This window comes from Sycon ciliatum, chromosome 8, assembly GCF_964019385.1.
Source record: "Sycon ciliatum chromosome 8, ocSycCili1.1, whole genome shotgun sequence".
Classification (NCBI taxonomy): domain Eukaryota; kingdom Metazoa; phylum Porifera; class Calcarea; order Leucosolenida; family Sycettidae; genus Sycon; species Sycon ciliatum.
In genome coordinates, this window is record NC_088650.1 from 12,627,454 (window position 1) to 12,646,823 (window position 19,370).

The following is a 19,370-nucleotide window of genomic DNA, read 5'->3' on the forward strand; positions in this document are numbered from 1 at the left end:
GAGTGTGGCATGCCCAGTGAATGGTATCCGGAGTTCACAAGACCTCTTGGATCACCCAAAGCAGCAGCTACACGACAAGGAACTGTGTGGACACGTGAATTTGAACATGCATCAGTCTATGTAGACCTGGCTTACAGGTCTGCTAGTCGCATCACTTGGTCGTAAATCATTTTCCTTCCTTCTTTGACGAGCTCTCTCATCCTTTCTTAATATATAGCTCACCCTAGTTTTCAGCATTCCTGTTTATTAGGAATGTTGACAAAGACAAATTTCGTCTTTATTGAACTCTCGCTGTGTTCCTGAGCTGTCAACGCTTTCAGCCGATACACATAGCTTCCAAAGACATCATGGTTTTTCTTAATTGATTTCCTGGTCATAAGTGAGATGTCTTGCCTGAACGATAGCGTTGAAGCCCTCAATGATATCGGTAAAGGATCCTAGTTCAAGGAAGCTGCGTGACGTATCCTTTAGAATGAAACAGCTCTGTTGTTGCAGTGACTGTCAGTATTTATTCTCTAGGCTTTCCCGTTGTGAACTCCTGGGCCTCAACGGTTGAACCTCATGAAGAGCTTCTTTTAAATTAAAAAAAAACAACTTCTTTGCTAATACAGCAAGTTAGGTCTGGCCAGTGACTTGGTTTGGAGACTCTTATTATTTGAGGGATTCACGAAATGCAGAAGCTTACACACGGCTACAGCGACGGAGTCCCCGAGAATGGTGCGATATAACACAATTTTACTAGTACTTTACTTGGTCGCAACACAATGATACTTGGCAGACACCATGTCAGTGTCACCTGGTCACTGACCATGCTGACTAGCTCAGTGTGTCTGTGGCCGTGGCCGAGCCTGGAAGTGCATGAGTAAAAACTTACCGTACCTCTATCCCTAGGCCCTGACACAAACTAAACTACAATTCTACGTTGTATATTAGTGATGTTTGTGATTCAAAATCAAAGATTTTGGTTTCGTGGTCCACTTCTTCTACCGTGAAAATGGCGATGGAACTACTGGTCTCCCTCTTGGCTCTTTGTGCCTGCATTCAATCTGGCACTAGTGCCTTGACGCAATCGATGAGTGTTTCTCTGTCGCAGCTGACTCACAACTGGGACTGCATTTCGTGCAAGACGAACAGCATGCTCGCCGGAAACTTCGGTCACATGCACTACAACATATTCAACATGAGCGACACGTGGTGGATTGATACGGTCGCAACGAGCTACGCAGCAGTTGCGATGAACGATTTTCTCCGCTCGCAGGATTACAATGGCACGGGAGAGAATGGAAAAGTGACTGTGGCCAGGGCACTCAAGAAAGCAAACCCTGGAATTAAACTTCTAATGTACCAATCCGCTCATACTGTCGGTGCGGAAAGCCCATTCCTCTCACACCAGCTGCTGGCCAAACCGGACTGGTGGATGAAAGATGATTATGGTAATATCGTTTGGGCGAGACAACCCTCCAAGGGGAAGCAAGGCATTCCGATGGTGGATTTGACCGTTCCGGCAGCACAAACCTGGTTCGCGAACATTCCGCTGTCCTACTTTCATAACAAGACTGAAGCTAAAGAGCTCTGCGACGGAATATTTGTGGATAGCGCCAACTTCAGGGACGTAAGCCATAACATCTCTGATACTCGATACCGGGAGCTATTTGCAGGAAAGATGAAAGCACTGAAATTGGCTCAGAATCTCTTTACAGAGCTCAATGGAGGTGAAGTGTGGGGAAATGCGGCTATGGAGGCACATCAATCACCTGAAAGCCTCCCTCCTGATATCACGTGGAACACAACACTGAGCAATTTCAATGGTGCTTTCGACGAGATGTTTGGCAGTTTCAGCACTGAGTACAAAAATGGCTCGTGGAACACAGCGTTGATGGAGCGTACCTTCGAGACTGTGATCAATGCTAGCAGCGCAGGGCATACGATAGTTATACATGCATACCCTGGGCCGGCCACAGTTCCTTTCGCTTCAAGAGGTACTCCAGGAAATGATTTCATTGTTCCTTCGTGGAATGGACAAGTTCAAGTGCCAACAACTGCAGAGGGGTGTCGTGAAGCAGCGGCGAAAAGGCTTGTTGAGTCCCTGGCTCCATTTCTGATTGTGGCTAATGAGAGAGTGTTTCTTGGTTATGCCTGGTTTTACAGCATCGAGGATGGCTACATCCCGTGCAAGGCTGGTGTGGAGTGTGGCATGCCCAGTGAATGGTACCCGGAGTTCACAAGACCTCTTGGATCACCCAAGGCAGCAGCTACACGACAAGGAACTGTGTGGACACGTGAATTTGAGCACGCATCAGTCTATGTAGACCTGGCTGATAGATCAGCTAGTCGGATCACTTGGTCATAAGTTATTTCCTTTGCCTTTCCCTTAATCGGTATTTATACGTAGCACATGTATCCAGTACGTATGCATGCCCAAAGTACGTTTTACTTAGGATTTTATCGAGTTGTATTTACAAAAATGAGAACGAGACTAGTAAAACCATCGGACGTACCGGTCCAAGTACAAATTTGTGGCCGTGGCACGAAGCTCGTACACCTATTTATTGCGCTTGCCTTCACTGAATTGCAATACAATTTATTTATTGCTTTATTTAAAAGCAATGCCTATAGCATAGTAGTATTCAGCACCATTATAATACTTCAGGTTAGTTCCCTTCATGAATCGCACAATGCTATGATGGTTCTTATTACCCACTTGCATTTCATAATAAGGCCTTGTTATGGGCATTTTTTTCTGAGAGTGTGTGTGAATGCGTGTGTGCGTGTGTGCATGTGTGTGTATGTGTACGTATGTGCGTGTGTGCATGTGTGAGTGTCTGCAATACAGTATCACCATTTTGTGTGTGTGAATGTGTGTGTGTGTGTGTGTGTGTGTGTGTGTGTGTGTGTGTGTGTACGGGTGTGTGTGTGTGTGTGTGTGTACGGGTGTGTGTGTACGGGTGTGTGTGTGAGTGAAAGGGAGTGCATAAGTATGAGACCTACATTATCATTCCATGATGGTGCATGATAATGCTTATAGCCTAGTTCGTTCCACCTTGTGCTGTATGATATAGCCTAGGTCCACCTTGTGCTGTATGATAATTATAGGTCCAGCTTGTGCCTGATATAGCCTAGGTCCACCTTGTGCTGTATGATATAGCCTAGGTCCACCCTTTGCTGTATGATATAGCCTAGGTCCACCTTGTGCTGTATGATATAGCCTAGGTCCACCTCACCTGTTTCCCTACAGTCCTGATGATGACCCTGGCTGGCAATTATAGAATTGAAATCGTACAGGTTTGCATCAGACAGACAGACTGCACACATTTTTCATTGTTTAGGGTTTTCCATGTGATGATGTGGCTGCAGTAGAGCTTGGGCGCAGTGACCTAAAGGAATTGAAATGATTGAGTGATGAGGTTTACACCTACATTGCTTAATAATTTTCATACATTCAAGGGAGAAAAGGTCCCCAGAATCCACCGTATTTCTCCACTGCGACTTCACATGCACCGTGCCATTCCTTGCCGCGGTCCGGATCGAACAAAGTCGCCTTCCACGCTGCCAGCCGCTCTTGCATGTGTTTCAGAATGCTGGGTGATTTGTTGGCGAGATTGACGTGCTCATAAGGATCAGCCTTAATGTTATACAGACAGCCAGTAGTGCCGCACTGTTCGGTAGCGTTGATGCCACCCGTTGGATTCGTATTGTTTGGGTACTGTGGCCCTGTCCAGCCTGCTAGAGCGTTTTTACCCACCAGTATCTTGTAGTCACCACTGATCAGTCCCGAGCTCAAAGGGATCTCTGTGCGCGGCGATGTCATGTTCTCACCGGAGATCATCGGCCACATGTCCAGCCCATCCACTGGAGGTAGCCGGGCTGCCTTTGCACGCTCATCGGTCTTATCCACACCAGCCAGAGAACAGAACGTGGCATACCAGTCTGCCAAAGCGATGTAACCATCAACTTTCTTCCCTCTCATGTCTTCCGGCACGAATCCTCCGGATACGAATGCATTGACGCGTACGCCGCCTTGCCAGTTTGTTGCCTTTCCGCCCTTAAGGGGATAGTTGTTAGCACCAGACAAGGCATGGACTGGGCCGCCGTTATCGCTGCTCACGACAATCAGCGTGTTTTCCCAGAGCCCAGTGCTGTTCAGGGCTTCAGTCAGGTTTCCAACGACGTCGTCCAAGTAGGTCACCATCGCGTGGTAAACACGGCGATTGGGGGTGTCGATGAAGTCGAAGCGATCCAGATACTCCTGGGGAACTTCGTAGGGCTTGTGCACGATGTGGGGTGCATAGTACAGGAACAATGGTGTTTCTTTCGGATGGCTTGAAATGACCTAAAGCACAGAAACAAGATTTCATGGATAAGTTGCCGCCCTGGGTACTTGAAGTACAGCGGAACCCACAAAGCATGTTTCCTGATAAGACGTATGCTTGCTTTGGGACCGACATTGTCTGGGGTATGGGCGCATTGCCCAGAAAGGAAGTATGCCTGGAAAAATAATTCATATTTTCAGAGTTCCACTGTACACCCGGTTTCGTTTATCTGCAGCAACACAGTGTCAGGTGCTAGCTAACTCACGCTACAAGCCCATTGCGCATTGCCAAATATGGAAGATATGAGTAATGCTTGTGAGAACGCTGGTATCTGCAATGCATTGTTCAACACCCCAGATGACCATGCCCAGGTGGCTGTGTGGGGTGTTGATGGTACACATTACGTCATTGTGCAATGGGCTTATTCAATTTCTAAAACAGGGCATTGGCAACTTCCCATGGCAATTGAAAATACAGATAATGCGTCGGTGCCTTCCAAAAGATTACCTCCTGACGCTGCATCTTGAAGTCCAGTTCAACGTTGAGATGGTCGTACAGACTCTTGATTTTCCATGCAACCACCCTGGATCAATATTTGATAACCTTGATGTCTAGCCTATATCACATCGAGGCGAGCACTAGTATGAGTTGCCAAGTTGTTTTATTAATAATAAAACAAAAACTATAGCAGGCCATGGTCAACTCTGAACAATAATTTATTGTTCAGAGTTGACCATGGCGTGCTTTAGTTCTTCCTGTGCCCGTTTTTTCGCTTCCGCTTGTGGTTTCTATACGTACGCGTAAAAGGCTTTCCGCAAAATCGGTTGGAAGAGACTATCGCAAAGTGTGTGTACTTTGTCCACGAGCTGTCCTTGCTGAATGTTTGACTGCGTCATTGAAGAATGCCACTCCTGTTCATTGAATGCCGCACCAACTTTTGTTGCTATCGTCTACCAAATATTCGCTGAGATACGATCTCTGTCTATTATCACATGTACAGTCCTGCTCAATGAAGTCCAGTCGCGTCACTCAAGTTTGCGCCTTGCCGAATTTTGCAGCCCAGTGTTCGCAGGTCTAGGGCTGCGCAACCTGCCCGACGCGTACTTGAGTGACGCGACCGGATTTCATTGAGTGGTGTTGTACCTTCAAGACTTGCTTGCTAAACAATGTTTCCTCGTACAGTGTTCCATTGTACCCAGCGCCAGGTCCGTCCGTCGTCCAGAGGTCCGTGAGGTTGACTTGGTGATGATTGTAATTGCAACTTCCAGCCAGCTCCGTGTAGTAATCATTATCATGGTGGTAGTAGCAGAAAGACGTGTCGAAGCCACGTCCAGCCGGCGTGTGATCCGGAGTGGCCATTCCAGCGTCCCACTTTCCCACTTGATGCGTGGCATAGCCAGCCGCTTTCATCTTTGCCCCAATTCCAGTCATGAATCGGGGTATGCCTTGGAAACCAGACACCGTGTCATTCGGATTATAGACGTTGGGCTGAATATTCTGTATGTTGACATGGAGTGGCAGTCGTCCGCTTATCAGTGAGGATCGCGAGGGCGAGCACACTCGAAACGCATAGTGCTGGTCCAGCTCAATGCCCTGCTTGCACAGCCAGTCGAAGTTTGGCGTCTGAACTTCTCGTGTGGGCACTTGACGGTGGTAGCCAACATTTGCCCATCCCCAGTCGTCCACGAAGATCATGACGATATGAGGCTGTTTGCCTGCCGCCGGCAGCAGCTCGTTTGCAACGACCACATTGTTCAATGCTACAACCGTGACAAGAAAATGAAAAACAAACGTCCACATCGTGGCTGGGATCATCAATCTACCAGGACATAGTCGTTCGCAGGAAAAGAGATAAACCATGAAGCCTTCGATCCTCAGATTCAGGACCGTATTGCACACTAGTACTGCATGTACCGTAGTATTAGTAAATACCACAGTGACTTATCTCAATTCTCATGCACTGAATATCTGAAAGCACTGCAAAAAGAATGATTGAATCAGTCATGTATTTTCATTAGTTTGAGGTTTGCAATGCATGCAGTCAGAAATCCAATCGACCCGTGTTGATTTGACCCCAGTTCCGCCCAGTGTGGACCATGCATGCCTGGTGGACTGCATAGCGCCCGGCGCGTAGATCTTGTCAGCTGGCTGTGAACATGGTGAAGCCCAGCTGATGTAGTGATGAAGATGCATTTGTAGATCTACATAATTCAATTGCCAGAATAAAAAATTAGAAGATAAAGGCCCATCAAACATGCGAATGATTCTACCAGGAAGAGTGCCGGAATAATTACAAGCGATGGAAGAGGTTCGTCTGGTGAAACAAGGAGGTATGTCTTGGATCAGTGCTGCCTTCCTTGTAACGTCCATGGCTTGCACCTGGCATGGAGCTAAAGCTTTCCCTTCGTCCAATCTCGTTCACGGTTGGGACTGCGTTGCCTGTTCGACAAACACCATGCTTGCGGGTGATTTCGGACACACAAACAGCTTGATATTCAACATGAGTGACCAGTGGTGGATCAAAGAGGTTGCGCAGAACTATGCTGCTGTTACCCTCAATAGCTATTTGGATAGCAACAGGTACAACGGATCCGGAGAGAGTGGCCTAGTAACGGTCGCCCGAGCGATGAAGGCCGTAAATCCCAAGATCAAGCTGCTCTTTTACGAGGCGTCCCAGTGGGTCTCCAACGTACCATTCTTCGTAGCTCAGCTACAGGAGCACGAGGATTGGTGGCTGAAGGATGACTATGGTAATATTGTGTGGTTCCATAAACCCGAAGCAGGCAGGCCAGGCCACCCATACATTGATCTTACAGTCCCCGAAGCCCAAAAGTGGTTTGCGAATGCACCGCTGTCACTATTCAAGGACAAGGAGGAGGCCAAGGCGCTGTGTGATGGGCTGTTCGTGGATGGTGCCGGCTATCGGGACATCAGCCGCAACATTTCCGCGCAGCGCTATCGGAAGCTGTTCGAAGGGAAAATGCAGGCCATGCAACTGGCGCAGCAGATCTTCACGGAGTTGAATGGCGGAGAGGTTTGGGGAAACGCTGCCATGGAGGCACACCCTGCTTCGAATCTACCATCGGATGTTACTTGGAACACGACCATGCAACACTTCAATGGAGGCTTCGATGAAATGTTCGGCAGTTTCAGCACGCAGAACCCTGACGGCTCGTGGAACGTCCCATTGATGGAACGAAGCTTTGAAACGATAATCAACGTCAGTAACGCGGGGCATTCCGTTGTCATCCATGCGTTTCCGGGGCCTGCTACTGTGCCGTTTGTGCATCGGGGAGAAACAGGAAATTCCTTCACTGTCCCCTCCTGGAAAGGATCTCAGCCCGTGCCCACGACTACTGAAGGCTGTCGGCAAGCTGCTGCAAAGCGCTTGGTGGAGTCACTCGCACCGTTCCTCATTGTGGCCAACGAGAGAGTGTTTCTCAGCTATGCTTGGTTTTACAGCATCGAGGATGGCTACATCCCGTGCAAGGCTGGTGTGGAGTGTGGCATGCCCAGTGAATGGTATCCGGAGTTCACAAGACCTCTTGGACCACCCAAGGCAGCAGCTACACGACAAGGAACTGTGTGGACACGTGAATTTGAACATGCATCAGTCTATGTAGACCTGGCCAACAGGTCTGCTAGTCGCGTGACCTGGAATTGATTTCATTGATGGCTTCACATGTGCAAGTATGACTGAATTATCTCAGATTGTACGTTTTGCACATGTTTCATATTGCCACATTCCCTGAACATATTTTTATTCCATGCCAGATTTCCGAAGGTTATTTTATTTTCATTTATTTATCTGAAAGTTGGAAAGAAAAGAGTTTTTGTTGCCAATGTAATTGTCCGGTTTTACAGTAGGTCTGTGTCAGATGTCTCATTGTAACAACGGACACGACGAGTGTAGTCTACTGTAGATCTACGACTGACATGGCCATGTCAGCGAGGGAGTCACATGACAATGCCTTCACACTTCGATTTGGCACCAGAACGAAGAAGGTTGGCAACCATTACCATGGCCACGTTGATTTTCAAAAAGGCGAAGCGACGAATGTCCGAAAAAAGCACTCTCGTCGGCAGCTCGACCATTGTCTACGTAACTCGTTACTTACAGTACAAATAAAAGCTACCTCATCATGTCAACGCTCAAGCTCAGTCAGCGCCTTGCTCCAGAGATCGGGAATGAACCAAAGAAATAATTAGTTACCACCACGTACCATACTAGGCATAGTCCAGACCGTGGTTGCTGTTGAGTGCTGGAGGTTTGTAATCTGCCGGTAACCAGTTACCTACTAACCTAGTACTACTTACTAGTAAAATACAGGCTAAGGCCAAGTAAGGGCGTTCCGAGCTCGTATCATTCCTACTCCTAGTGATGATGGCTAGTGAAAAGACGTGTTTTGCTCCGGCTTGGTTCATTGCTCTAGTTCTGATCGTGAGCGGCACTGCTGATAGCATTGCCAAATCAAACCTCCTCCACGGCTGGGAATGCGTAGCCTGTCCAAACAACAGCATGCTCGCTGGGAATTTCGGCCACGAATCTAGTGAGATCTTCAACATGAGCGATCAGTGGTGGATCAGGGAAATCGCCGAGAACTATGCGGCCGTGGCATTCAATGACTTCTTGGACAGCCAAAATTTCAATGGAACAGGCGAAAGCAGCCTGGCCATCCTTGCCAGAGCGCTGAAAGCGATAAATCCTAAAATAAAACTGCTATACTACCAGAATTCCGGCATGGTATCCATAATCAAGTTCATCGTAGATCAGTTATTCGATCATCCCGAATGGTGGATGAAAGATGACTATGGACACGTATTGTGGTTCAGAGAGCCCACAGCTGAGAGTCGTGGACATCCGCTTGTGGACCTGTCCGTGCCAGAAGCCCAGAAGTGGTTCGTAAACGCTCCACTGTCATTGTTCAAAAGCAGAGAAGATGCCAAGGCCCTGTGTGATGGTATATTCATCGACGGGGCCGGATTTCGCGACTTCAATGCCAACATTTCTGCAGAGCGCTATCGGAAATTGTTTGAAGGTAAGATGCAGATGATGCAATTGGCACAGGACACGTTCACGGAGCTGAACGGCGGCGAGATTTGGGGAAATGGCGCAATGGAGGCGCACCCTGCTCCCAACCTTCCAGCAGACATCACGTGGAACACTACCCTGCAGCATTTCAATGGCGGCTTTGATGAGATGTTTGGCAGCTTCAGCACTGAAAATGCCGATGGATCATGGAATGTTCCGCTCATGGAGCGCAGTTTCGAAACGATAATCAACGTGAGCAATGCCGGCCACACTGTGGTCATTCATGCATTCCCCGGGCCTGCGAACGTACCGTTTGTTCAGCGCGGAGTTCCAGGAAATTCGTTTCTGATCGCCTCGTGGAAGGGACCCGTCCCCGTACCTGCCACGGCTGCAGGTTGTCGTGTCGCTGCAGCAGAGCGGCTGGTGGAGTCACTCGCTCCGTTCCTGATTGTGGCCAACGAGAGGGTGTTCCTCAGCTATGCATGGTTTTACAGCATTCAGGACGGCTATATCCCGTGCAAAGCTGGCGTGGAATGTGGCATGCCCAGTGAATGGTACCCGGAGTTCACAAGACCTCTTGGACCACCCAAGGCAGCAGCTGCAAGACAAGGAACTGTGTGGACACGTGAATTTGAACATGCATCAGTCTATGTAGACTTGGCTAACAGATCTGCTAGTCGCATCACTTGGTCGTGACTCCCCTACTACTTCGAAGTAGAGTGTACATTCCGTCCATATTTTGTTATTAAATTTTACCACTGTCGTGCTGACTTTTTATACCTTTCAGAATTTCAGGAAAGACACGGTTTTGGAATTTATTTGGCAGCATGTCGTACTTCAATATTTTCCGTAGTGCTGACCGTAATGAAGTCATATCGAAGCTCACTTCCGTTGACAGCCTTTCTTTTAATGTTAAAATGTCTGCTTCGCCCATGTTCACGGTTTATTATCATTATTATTTTTGAAAGGATTGGGAGAACTTCAAATTCAAAGGATTGTTGGGGAAGTGAACTGCCTGAAAAGAGAAAAAAATGAGGAGTCTGGCGATTTTTCTCTTTTCAGGCAGTTCACTTCCCCGACAATCCTTCGAATTATTATTATTTAACTCGGATGATAAGCCAATTAAATTATGGTGAAAAAGGAGGACAAAATGTTGGTTTTGTGCCATTTTGTCGCACTCACTGACTGTATAAGATCTGGTTACGTTGGTGGACAGTTAGTCATAACTCGTAACATTTTGTCCTCCTTTTTCACCATTATTATTATTATTATTCTCAATTCATGGATGACATGGTGTTGACCAATATAATGGATGAGGGCTACCAGCCATGGAATAAAAAGAAGAAGAAAATACTGCCATAACATTCACGTCATGGCAAAATAACTTCAAAATCACCTGCAGCTTGAGTCACCCGTCGTGACCTGTGACGTACCTATGGACGCAGAAACGTGAGGCTGACTGAATAGAACTTTTCTTGAACATTTTTTTTAATAGTTCCAATTACACGGGGACAATACAAATTCAGTCGAACAAAGAGAAAGGCGTCCGCTACAAGATCTGGATTCTAGTGCTGATGTACGTACAAAACGAAATCGTGTTTGGACACACTTTTGAAGTTTCACTTCAGCTTGTTTTAAAATGTGTGCTTGTAATGATTGTTACAAGTATAAGGCTCCATAGGAGGGGAGAGACATTATCTCCACGACGTATGCCTGTGCTGCAGTGTAAAAATAAGCGTACATGTTCTCACAGGTTTGTCTCCCGGCAGTCACCAAAAAGCGGCCACGAGTCTCAGACCGGATATCCATGCAGCGATGACAGGTGAAAACACGCGAGTTACTCAGTACCCCTGCTAAACAAAGTCATCCCAGCTTTGCTTTGCTTCAACTGCAAACGGTCGAGGGGTAAGAATGTGACCCAAACGGTTCTGACCCTGCAACACCCATGGTCAGACATCTCACACACTACACAGCACTCTAGATTCTTTCGAAAATTGACTTAGGACAGGAAAGAGAGTTGTTGGAATGGCAAGGCTCCTGTTGCATCCGGCCAGCAGAGCAGCAGAAAGCGAAGTCATCAAACGAAGCAGAAAGAAGGGATATAAGGTGGGGATGACTGTCGAAATTGGAGTTATTTTGGCCATTGAAAGAAGATTGTTGAAATATTCATATTATACATGGCCGACAGCAAGACACGTCAACCACTGCCACGAGGAGAAAAAAATAAGAGGTAGAATATTGAGATAGATAGCTGTTGATGAGGGTCAGCTATTAGACCTTGGTCTGGAAGGAGCGCACTGCGTACTGCAGGCTCTGCGACGTGTTGGTGCGCATCTTGCTGAACTTGCCCGGGTAACGCTTGAAGTAGAAGATGGTACCCAGGATGATCAGGCCAACGACAATGCAGGCCGCGGTGATGCTGACAATGAGCGCCACGTTCGGCTCCTTCTTCACGACGTAGATACCTCCGGACTTGGCCTGGAAGGCGACGCTGGTAGCGTCGGAGCTGTTGATCGTCACCTCGGTCCACGAGTTTGCTGCACCAGTGGTGGTCTGGTACACCTGTCACACAATGAAAGGAAAGAGCGGAAAGGAGATTAAATTCTGTCGCTGTTTTCTTTGCTCTCTACTTATAGTATTTTCTGACATCTAATGCACATCTAGACTCCAATATTCCTTTACTGAAATTGTTATGCCACTTCATTCTTTCGATCTTCTACAGCCCCTTCCCTCTTCTATTTTACTAGAATTGCTGGCATAAATGATACGCACACATGGCTCCGAAAAATTGAAACTCCACTTCATTATTCAACTCTCATCCCTTTCTTCCAATTTCCTGTCCATTTCTACTGACTATTCTATCATTGCACTGTCTTCTACGGCACTGGTCGTGCAATGTGTGCACTGTGCCGATGCTGAAGGGAATTGGCACTTTTGAAATCGCATGGCGTTCAACAGCTTGGTAAGGACACACATTTGAAGGAGCAGCAGGCACAACACTTACTCGGACTTTTCCGCCGGACTGGCGCTCGTTGAGCTTCATGTTCATCCACATGCTGTTGTTGCCATAGGCTAGCTGTCTCTCGGGGAACACGGCCAGGCAGTCGCTGGCGGTCTCGCCCGTGCCGTAGATGCCACTGCCCAGGTTCTCCAGAAGCTGCTGGCAGTCCTTCTCCTTCCAGTGCTCGACACGCAGGCTCTGTGGCTGGGTGAATGTTCCGCGTGGCACTGTCAGTCGGTTGGCTCTGTGAACGAGAATGGTGAAGGGCAGCACAGGAATTTAGTTCGTGTCTTGGTCGTGTGCTGGGTTGAGGGGTGGGGCGGGGGTCCACCTATGGTCAGCACAATGTCAGAATGACAGTGTTACGAATACCCTTACATCAAGTTCAAAAATAAAGACCTCTTTGGCCAGACCAAAGTGACACAGGTATCTAAAGATCTTTGCTCTGTACGCACATTAGCGCCAAAAGAATGCACTGTACGATGATACATTGCATTCTTTTGAAAAAGCTGGACAAAGAATTTTTTAAACATTCTGACTGACTCTCACACCGACCATAAAGGATTTAGTTCAGTGGCATACGAGTTGCTGCCATTAGGAGAAGACTCACCCGCCGGTGAGTTCGATGGCACCGCCGTTCCAGCCAATCATCTTATAAGCCAGGGCTGCGAGTCCCACGGTGATCTTTCCCTTCTGACTGCGGTTGGAGAAGTTGTTGTTGCGTGTGCACATATAGTGATACGTTCCAAGATCGGTCACCTTGCGTGGCTTCATGTCAAAGTAGGTGCCGGCGTCATCCAACTCCGACATCTCTCCACGGAACTGATCTAGAAACAGCAAGAGGAATGGAGAACGAAAACATGGAAAGAAGGCATAAAAAGATTTGACAGAACCGCTGCCAGTGGTAAACATGAAGATGATGCCAACTTTGATGAGTCATGACAACATTGCTGGCAGGCTCAGTAAGGCAATAGCGGGGTATACCTGGCTTCCCACACAGCCACACATGCACCCGATACAAACGATAAGTTCTCTCCCTATTTCTCTCTCTCTCTCTCTCTTTAAGTTGTGGACTGCATGCATGTACAATTCAAGTTGTGCAACACGAATCTTACGGGAAGTAAGAAAGGCGAGTGTGTCCATGTCGGTACGGTTGAAGCCGAGGAAGGTGGTGTTGTCCAGGTGCTGGGGGTAGTTGAGTCCCCACTGTCCGTACAGGCTGGTCCTCGGCATGCTACCCTCTTCGTAGCGCGGCTCCTCTAGCATGACCACGTTGTGACGGTCGGTGCCCTGCTTGCCTTGTCCGGCGTTGTTGTTCGGGTTGGTGTTGGAGCCGGTCCACCTGAAGCGGGTCATGCCATAGAATAGTTGGTGATAGCATGCCCACGAGAATAACAATCCCTTTCCAAAGAATTCCCAAGCATGCATGCAATGTGTCAAGCGCACCAAACATTTTGCATCTACCTGGGAAGAAACCTTTACAGAAATTTTGTGGGATAACTTCATTCTTTCATTTTTTTAGTGTAGCCCATAGATTGTATGAAGAGCGTGGCAAGAATGTATGGCTTTCTCAAATTGCACAACGGCAGCAACACACTGCACTAATGCCCTTACTGGAAGTGGATGTATTCGTCGCTGGCCATCTCCAAGCGATTGGGGGCAAAGTCGTACTCCACGCCAGGGTACGTCTGGACGATGTTACCACGCTTGCCGCGGACCTGTACGTTGTGGATGACGGCCTCCTTCAGCTCGGCAGGACGAGGACGCACGGCAAATGCGTGAGTACTGCGAAGAAATCCAGACAAAAGGCAAATGAGTATTGCAGCTCAGCAGAGGTTACACGCATGGTCGACGTAGAGATTCTGGGCAATGCGATGGCTACTGCAGAATGTACAATAATGTGTAGTCGGGAAGGGCAGTGGAGCATAACAGCTGAACAATCCCATAAATTGTATTCTCCCTGTAATAATAGAGTAATAGGATATTGTTATCACACTGCAGTATCATAAAAGTACTTGCAAGGTCATATACAATCACAGGGGAAGACTCTCATTTACGATCACATTTTTGTATGCAGTAAACACAGGATTTGTCAATGCATTGACTTACCGATCCTGGAAGGTACGTGAGAACTGGTTGGTGTTGATGGCAAGGCGCAGGGGCATGTTCGTAGTCTCGCCGAACATGTGAACAACTGGGTTCTGACGGAAGACGTATCCACGGCTGCGGGCAGTGGTCTCGTTGAGCTTCACCTGCAGAAACGGTCCACCAAAACAATGCAACCAATTTTAAGAAAGACAAAGAGGTATGTTTTTTTTATCTTATGGGAAAGGTGGTTGCTCTCCACACCGACTTGTTCATCTCGTGCACTTTACACGTTATGGTTCTAAAATCTTCGAATTTATTGCATATATGCTCACAGTCACACCAGAATCAATTTCAACATGGTATGCATGGTAGAATCCGCTCTTGCACACGTCTTAGATTTTACCTGGTCCCAGATAGGAATGTTGGTGGGCTTGCCAGGCCTTGGGTTGACAGCGTTCATCGTGGTCCAGTTAGTCTTCGACCAGCCATCGAACTCGGACGTCGAGATGTTGTAGCGAATGCGGAAGACGCAGAACTCGTGGTCCAGGTTCGGAACGGTCCAGTTGTACGAGTTGGGGAAGCCGCCGATTCCGTTACCAAGGTGATTGTCACGCGACCAGGGCGCCTCCTGGCAGTCGGGCCCGGCGATGCCGTGGCTGGGGTACTCCAGCCACTGGCCATAGATGATGAGCGAGGAGTTGACGCCGGTCTCTGGGTGAGTCGGATCGTAGGCAGTGATCTCCTTTGCGCACGTGGGGTTTGTGGCATCGCGCTCGTAGTTCCATGATACTTTCTAGAAATACACACCAATATAATTGGGAGACACGAATCTTAACCACAGAACCTTCAAGTAACATATAAGTTGAATGACACACTATGGCCATTGGTAGTTACAATTCAGCTCGCAATGCACTGAATTTGATGGCCCCTTGACGTCATAATACTTCCTGACGTGAGTATTTCCAGATTTGTATGTGATGTCTTTGGCATCACAAAAATCAAAGTATGTGCAGGTCAGACTTTTCACATGTACAGAGGTGGAGATTTGACTGTGCCATTGCAGCCCATACCTTGCACTCGGCCTCGGTGATGGGAATGATGTAGCCGGTGCGTCCTGTGCCGCAACGCTTCTTGTACTGGAAGTACGGGTCGGGCACCTGGCAGGCGAAGCGCGGCTTGACGTTCTGGCTGTTGTCCTGGTAGTACGGGCAGCGAGATACGTCGCTGGTCATGATGACGACATCCTGGAAGGTGAACACAATTGCGTATTAGCCTTAAAACATCAACTAAAGGCAAGAGGGAATTTGGTGGGGACAGTACGGAAGGAGATGACTGGCACAAGTGAAAATCGAACAAGGGACTATAAAACCTAAGTAAATGTTTTGATTGAAGATTTGTGTGACTTTCAGTACACAGGGAAAATACCCCAAGTGTTGTGGGCAAGGTACTGTATTCAAACTGGAATTGCATCATGATGGCATGAGTACTGCAGCAAAATGCTGACGATGCAACCATCCAAAAGTATGCTTCTCAGTGTAGAGGGGACTGTAGTCAACCTCACAAGTGACACAATTATGATTCAGTGGGTGTTGCCTGATGATTGCGAAAGCATGAAACTCGGAGTAGCGACTATCTAGCCTTGATAGCCGTTGTTGTTCTGTGATTCAGTGCTTCACTATTCAGTGCTTCACTAGCTCATCATGGTACCCAGTAGTACAGCATCACAGCATGGTATGCAGTAGTGCAGAATCACAGCATGGTATGCTTACACGCCACACCATTATGATTCAGTGCATGCCACCTAACAGTAGTACAGCATCACAGCATGGTACAGCATCACAGCATGGTACAGCATCACAGCATCACAGCATGGTACAGCATCACAGCATGGTACAGCATCACAGCATGGTACAGCATCACAGCATGGTACAGCATCACAGCATGGTACAGCATCACCGCATGGTACAGCATCACAGCATGGTACAGCATCACAGCATGGTACAGCATCACAGCATGGTACAGCATCACAGCATGGTACAGCATCACAGCATGGTACAGCATCACAGCATGGTACAGCATCACAGCATGGTACAGCATCACAGCATGGTACAGCATCACAGCATGGTACAGCATCACAGCATGGTACAGCATCACAGCATGGTACAGCATCACAACATGGTACAGCATCACAGCATGGTACAGCATCACAGCATGGTACAGCATCACAGCATGGTACAGCATCACAGCATGGTACAGCATCACAGCATGGTACAGCATCACAGCATGGTACAGCATCACAGCATGGTACAGCATCATAGCATGGTATGCCTACCTTCCACTGTGTTGGTCCCCAGTACGGGTAGTAGTCACGCTCCTCGGGACACTCGTAGCCACGGCGATTTCCGTTGTCGTTCTGGCGGGTGTAGCGGGCGTCCTTGCGGTTCAGGTTCTGTAGGACAAACGCAGATGTGCATTATTAGGAGTTATCAGCGAGACTGCAGATTTATCACACGACCATGCGAGACAGCCATGTTGGTTCCAACTCCTGCACCTACGGGTGACATGATGCCGGCCATGTTGGTTCAAGTGATTACATGTTATGATCGCTTCTTACACAAATTCAGCCACATGGCAAAGGTGTGAAGCCACTCCAGTGCTCAGGCGCGTGCGCCGGTGCCCTTCAAGGGGGGGGGGGGGTTCGGGGCGTCCCCTGGGGAAATGAAAAAAAGAAGCAAAATCCTGCATTTTGAGCGAAAAAAGGGGGGTTCCGGACACCCAGGAACACATACGGGGCACGCGCCTGGTGCTATGCCAGGTCAATGTACGGTCAGTGCCTCGGCTGGCATTGACAAGGATCAAACATGGGCGATCTTCATGGACCGGCAGATTTCTACCATGTACTCACTCGGTCAGCAATGAACAGTCCCATGTTGCGCGAGCGGTACTTGCAGTTCTGGTAGTAGTCGAAGTTCTCGTGCATGCCGTATCTGGACAAAATCAACACGCAAGGACAGGTCAGATGAGGTGATTACAGCTCAGTGTTTATTGCGGAACATACACCCTTCAATTGCAACAAGAAAGAGGGAAGGGATACCGTTTCAATTGAGCCGTTTCACATCCATCACATGACCATACGGGACAGCCATGTTGGGTGCAATTCCAGTCAACCCCTGCGTCTTTGGGCCACATGATGTCGGCCACGTTCGGCCATTGTCCACATGCCATGATCAGTTTCTACATAAATTTTAGTCACATGAAAATATTTATTGTATGGAAGTTTAGTTGGAAACCTGTGCATGGAAATTGTTCAAACTAAGCAGAAACTTAAAAAAAATTAAAACTGTATTTGAAATAGCAAAACTCAATAGTGCTTACTTCAAGTCAGTCTGGCAGTCAAAGTCACGGCACTGAACGGGGTTCTCAGGGATGGTCTGGGTGGTGGAACCATCGCGCATCATGCTGTCGCATGTGTACTGAATGATGAGCTCGCAGTCATTGTTCTCATCATTACAAGAGTGCTGGTTGGTCCTGAAAGCAAGAACAAAAATAAATGTGCCGTTAATTTTGGAGTTGGGATTGGGAAATTGAGGTTCAGCATTCGTAGCAACAGACGGTCATAGTCCTAACTTGAACAAGAGACCTTTGGCTAAGACAATGGCTATTCATTGTATGTGTCAGCAATGTTTCACAACTACTTGTAAGCTATGGGACAGTCGCAATGTAGGAGCCACCTCCTTGGAGATTGCCCCTCCCGGCCGGAAGACCTGTTGCTGAAGTTCATAAAAAAAACCCAGATGGAGTTTGGAACTGAAATCAAGGGTGTTCATGTCCAATCCAGCCCCCCCCCCCCCCCCCTTCCGGTGTCGCCTTCTCCGAGTCGTCGTCACCCCAGCACAGACTGTTCAACATGATTGTCCATGATACATGTAATGTTTTTCGCGACCCTTGCATGGTGATCGTGGAAGCACAGTGCGATTTCCTTGCCCCGGTTTTCGGTCGGAATACTCTATACAGGAGGACGGTGAAGATCTACTAGGGCCAATCACCATGATCACTTACCACTCGAAATGCACCTGAGTTCCTTCATAGTAGTAAATACCGCCGACGTTGTAGCCTCCGCGGTTGTTATTCTGCGAGTCAAACAATCTGCAGAACGAGAGAAAGATCCAGGTCGGAACACTTCAGATCTATGTTCTACTTTTACTCGTGAGTCGTGGTGTATAACCAACCCATCATGATCTGAAAGTCATGCACGATACCTGACGAACAAACTCCAGTGTTGTAGTCCGAGTCAATCTAAAATGGTCACACAAACGTTCTCCCTTACCTGTTGCCGTTGTTTCGGCCACGGTTGGCTTCGTCAAGACGGTTGTTGCTACCTCTGCAGCGACGAAAAAACGCACAGAAAGTAAGTTCGATCACAGCGATTATTTTTAGCCACATAGTGACGTTGATCCACCAAACGCTGAGTGCGCTTGTTGTGGCCAAGCAAACGTGACAACGGTTGATCCAAACCAAACTACTCCGACCAGTCCACAGGCAGGTGAACACTGGGCCTGCAGGAAACTGTTTAGATTTCCTCTTCATCGCTTACCTGGGTTGGTGGAGGTAGACGTCTGCTTGGGCAGCCGCCACAAGCAGAACGAGGAGAACAAAGATCTTCATCATGGTTTGTAACTGATCGAATTCCTATTACAATCGTTTCGTTGTTCGGAGCCTTTCTTGGAGCTTGCTGAAGCGACCAGCGCTACTTGATTTGCAAAGCCTCCTTCTTCTTCTTTTCGATCTTCTGCTCTGAGAAAACGCCTCGTCTGCAAGAGGCTTTATTCTTTCTCCATAGCCTACTTCGCTTGCCTTGCGAAGCTGTCAAGAACGCGCTACCAAATTCGGCAATGGCCGAGCGTGTGCGGTCAAGGTTTGACAGAATAATGTTGCTGGC

General features: G+C 48.0%; 2 protein-coding genes across 2 annotated transcripts; both read right to left on the bottom strand.

Annotated features, from left to right (window-relative positions):
• Positions 1-3,310: 3,310 nt before the first annotated feature.
• Positions 3,311-6,253, bottom strand: LOC135823717 (arylsulfatase B-like). Its single transcript, XM_065336563.1, has 2 exons — positions 5,454-6,253; positions 3,311-4,330 (listed from the first exon to the last, which is right to left on the bottom strand). Exons 1-2 carry the CDS (start codon positions 6,168-6,170, stop codon positions 3,440-3,442), a joined length of 1,608 nt encoding a protein of 535 aa, XP_065192635.1. The 5' UTR covers positions 6,171-6,253; the 3' UTR covers positions 3,311-3,439.
• Positions 6,254-11,324: 5,071 nt separating this feature from the next.
• On the bottom strand, positions 11,325-19,229 carry LOC135823715 (protein DD3-3-like). The gene is made up of 14 exons (XM_065336559.1): positions 19,026-19,229; positions 18,759-18,812; positions 18,491-18,577; positions 17,807-17,959; positions 17,337-17,418; positions 16,764-16,880; positions 15,502-15,675; positions 14,835-15,224; positions 14,453-14,595; positions 13,958-14,128; positions 13,459-13,685; positions 12,954-13,170; positions 12,347-12,587; positions 11,325-11,904 (listed from the first exon to the last, which is right to left on the bottom strand). The coding sequence occupies exons 1-14, from the start codon at positions 19,097-19,099 to the stop codon at positions 11,614-11,616; spliced, it is 2,421 nt and encodes an 806-aa protein (XP_065192631.1). The 5' UTR covers positions 19,100-19,229; the 3' UTR covers positions 11,325-11,613.
• Positions 19,230-19,370: the final 141 nt, after the last annotated feature.

Coding starts and splice junctions, on each gene's coding strand:
- LOC135823717 (XM_065336563.1), bottom strand. CDS start 6,170: ATGGTTTATCTCTTTTCCTGCGAACGACTATGTCCTGGTAGATTGATG. Junction 4,331..5,453: donor TTAGCAAGCAAGTCTTGAAG/GTACAACACCAC, acceptor TCTGTGCTTTAG/GTCATTTCAAGCCATCCGAA.
- LOC135823715 (XM_065336559.1), bottom strand. CDS start 19,099: ATGATGAAGATCTTTGTTCTCCTCGTTCTGCTTGTGGCGGCTGCCCAA. Junction 17,419..17,806: donor GACTGCCAGACTGACTTGAA/GTAAGCACTATT, acceptor GATTTTGTCCAG/ATACGGCATGCACGAGAACT. Junction 16,881..17,336: donor GACTGTTCATTGCTGACCGA/GTGAGTACATGG, acceptor TTTGTCCTACAG/AACCTGAACCGCAAGGACGC.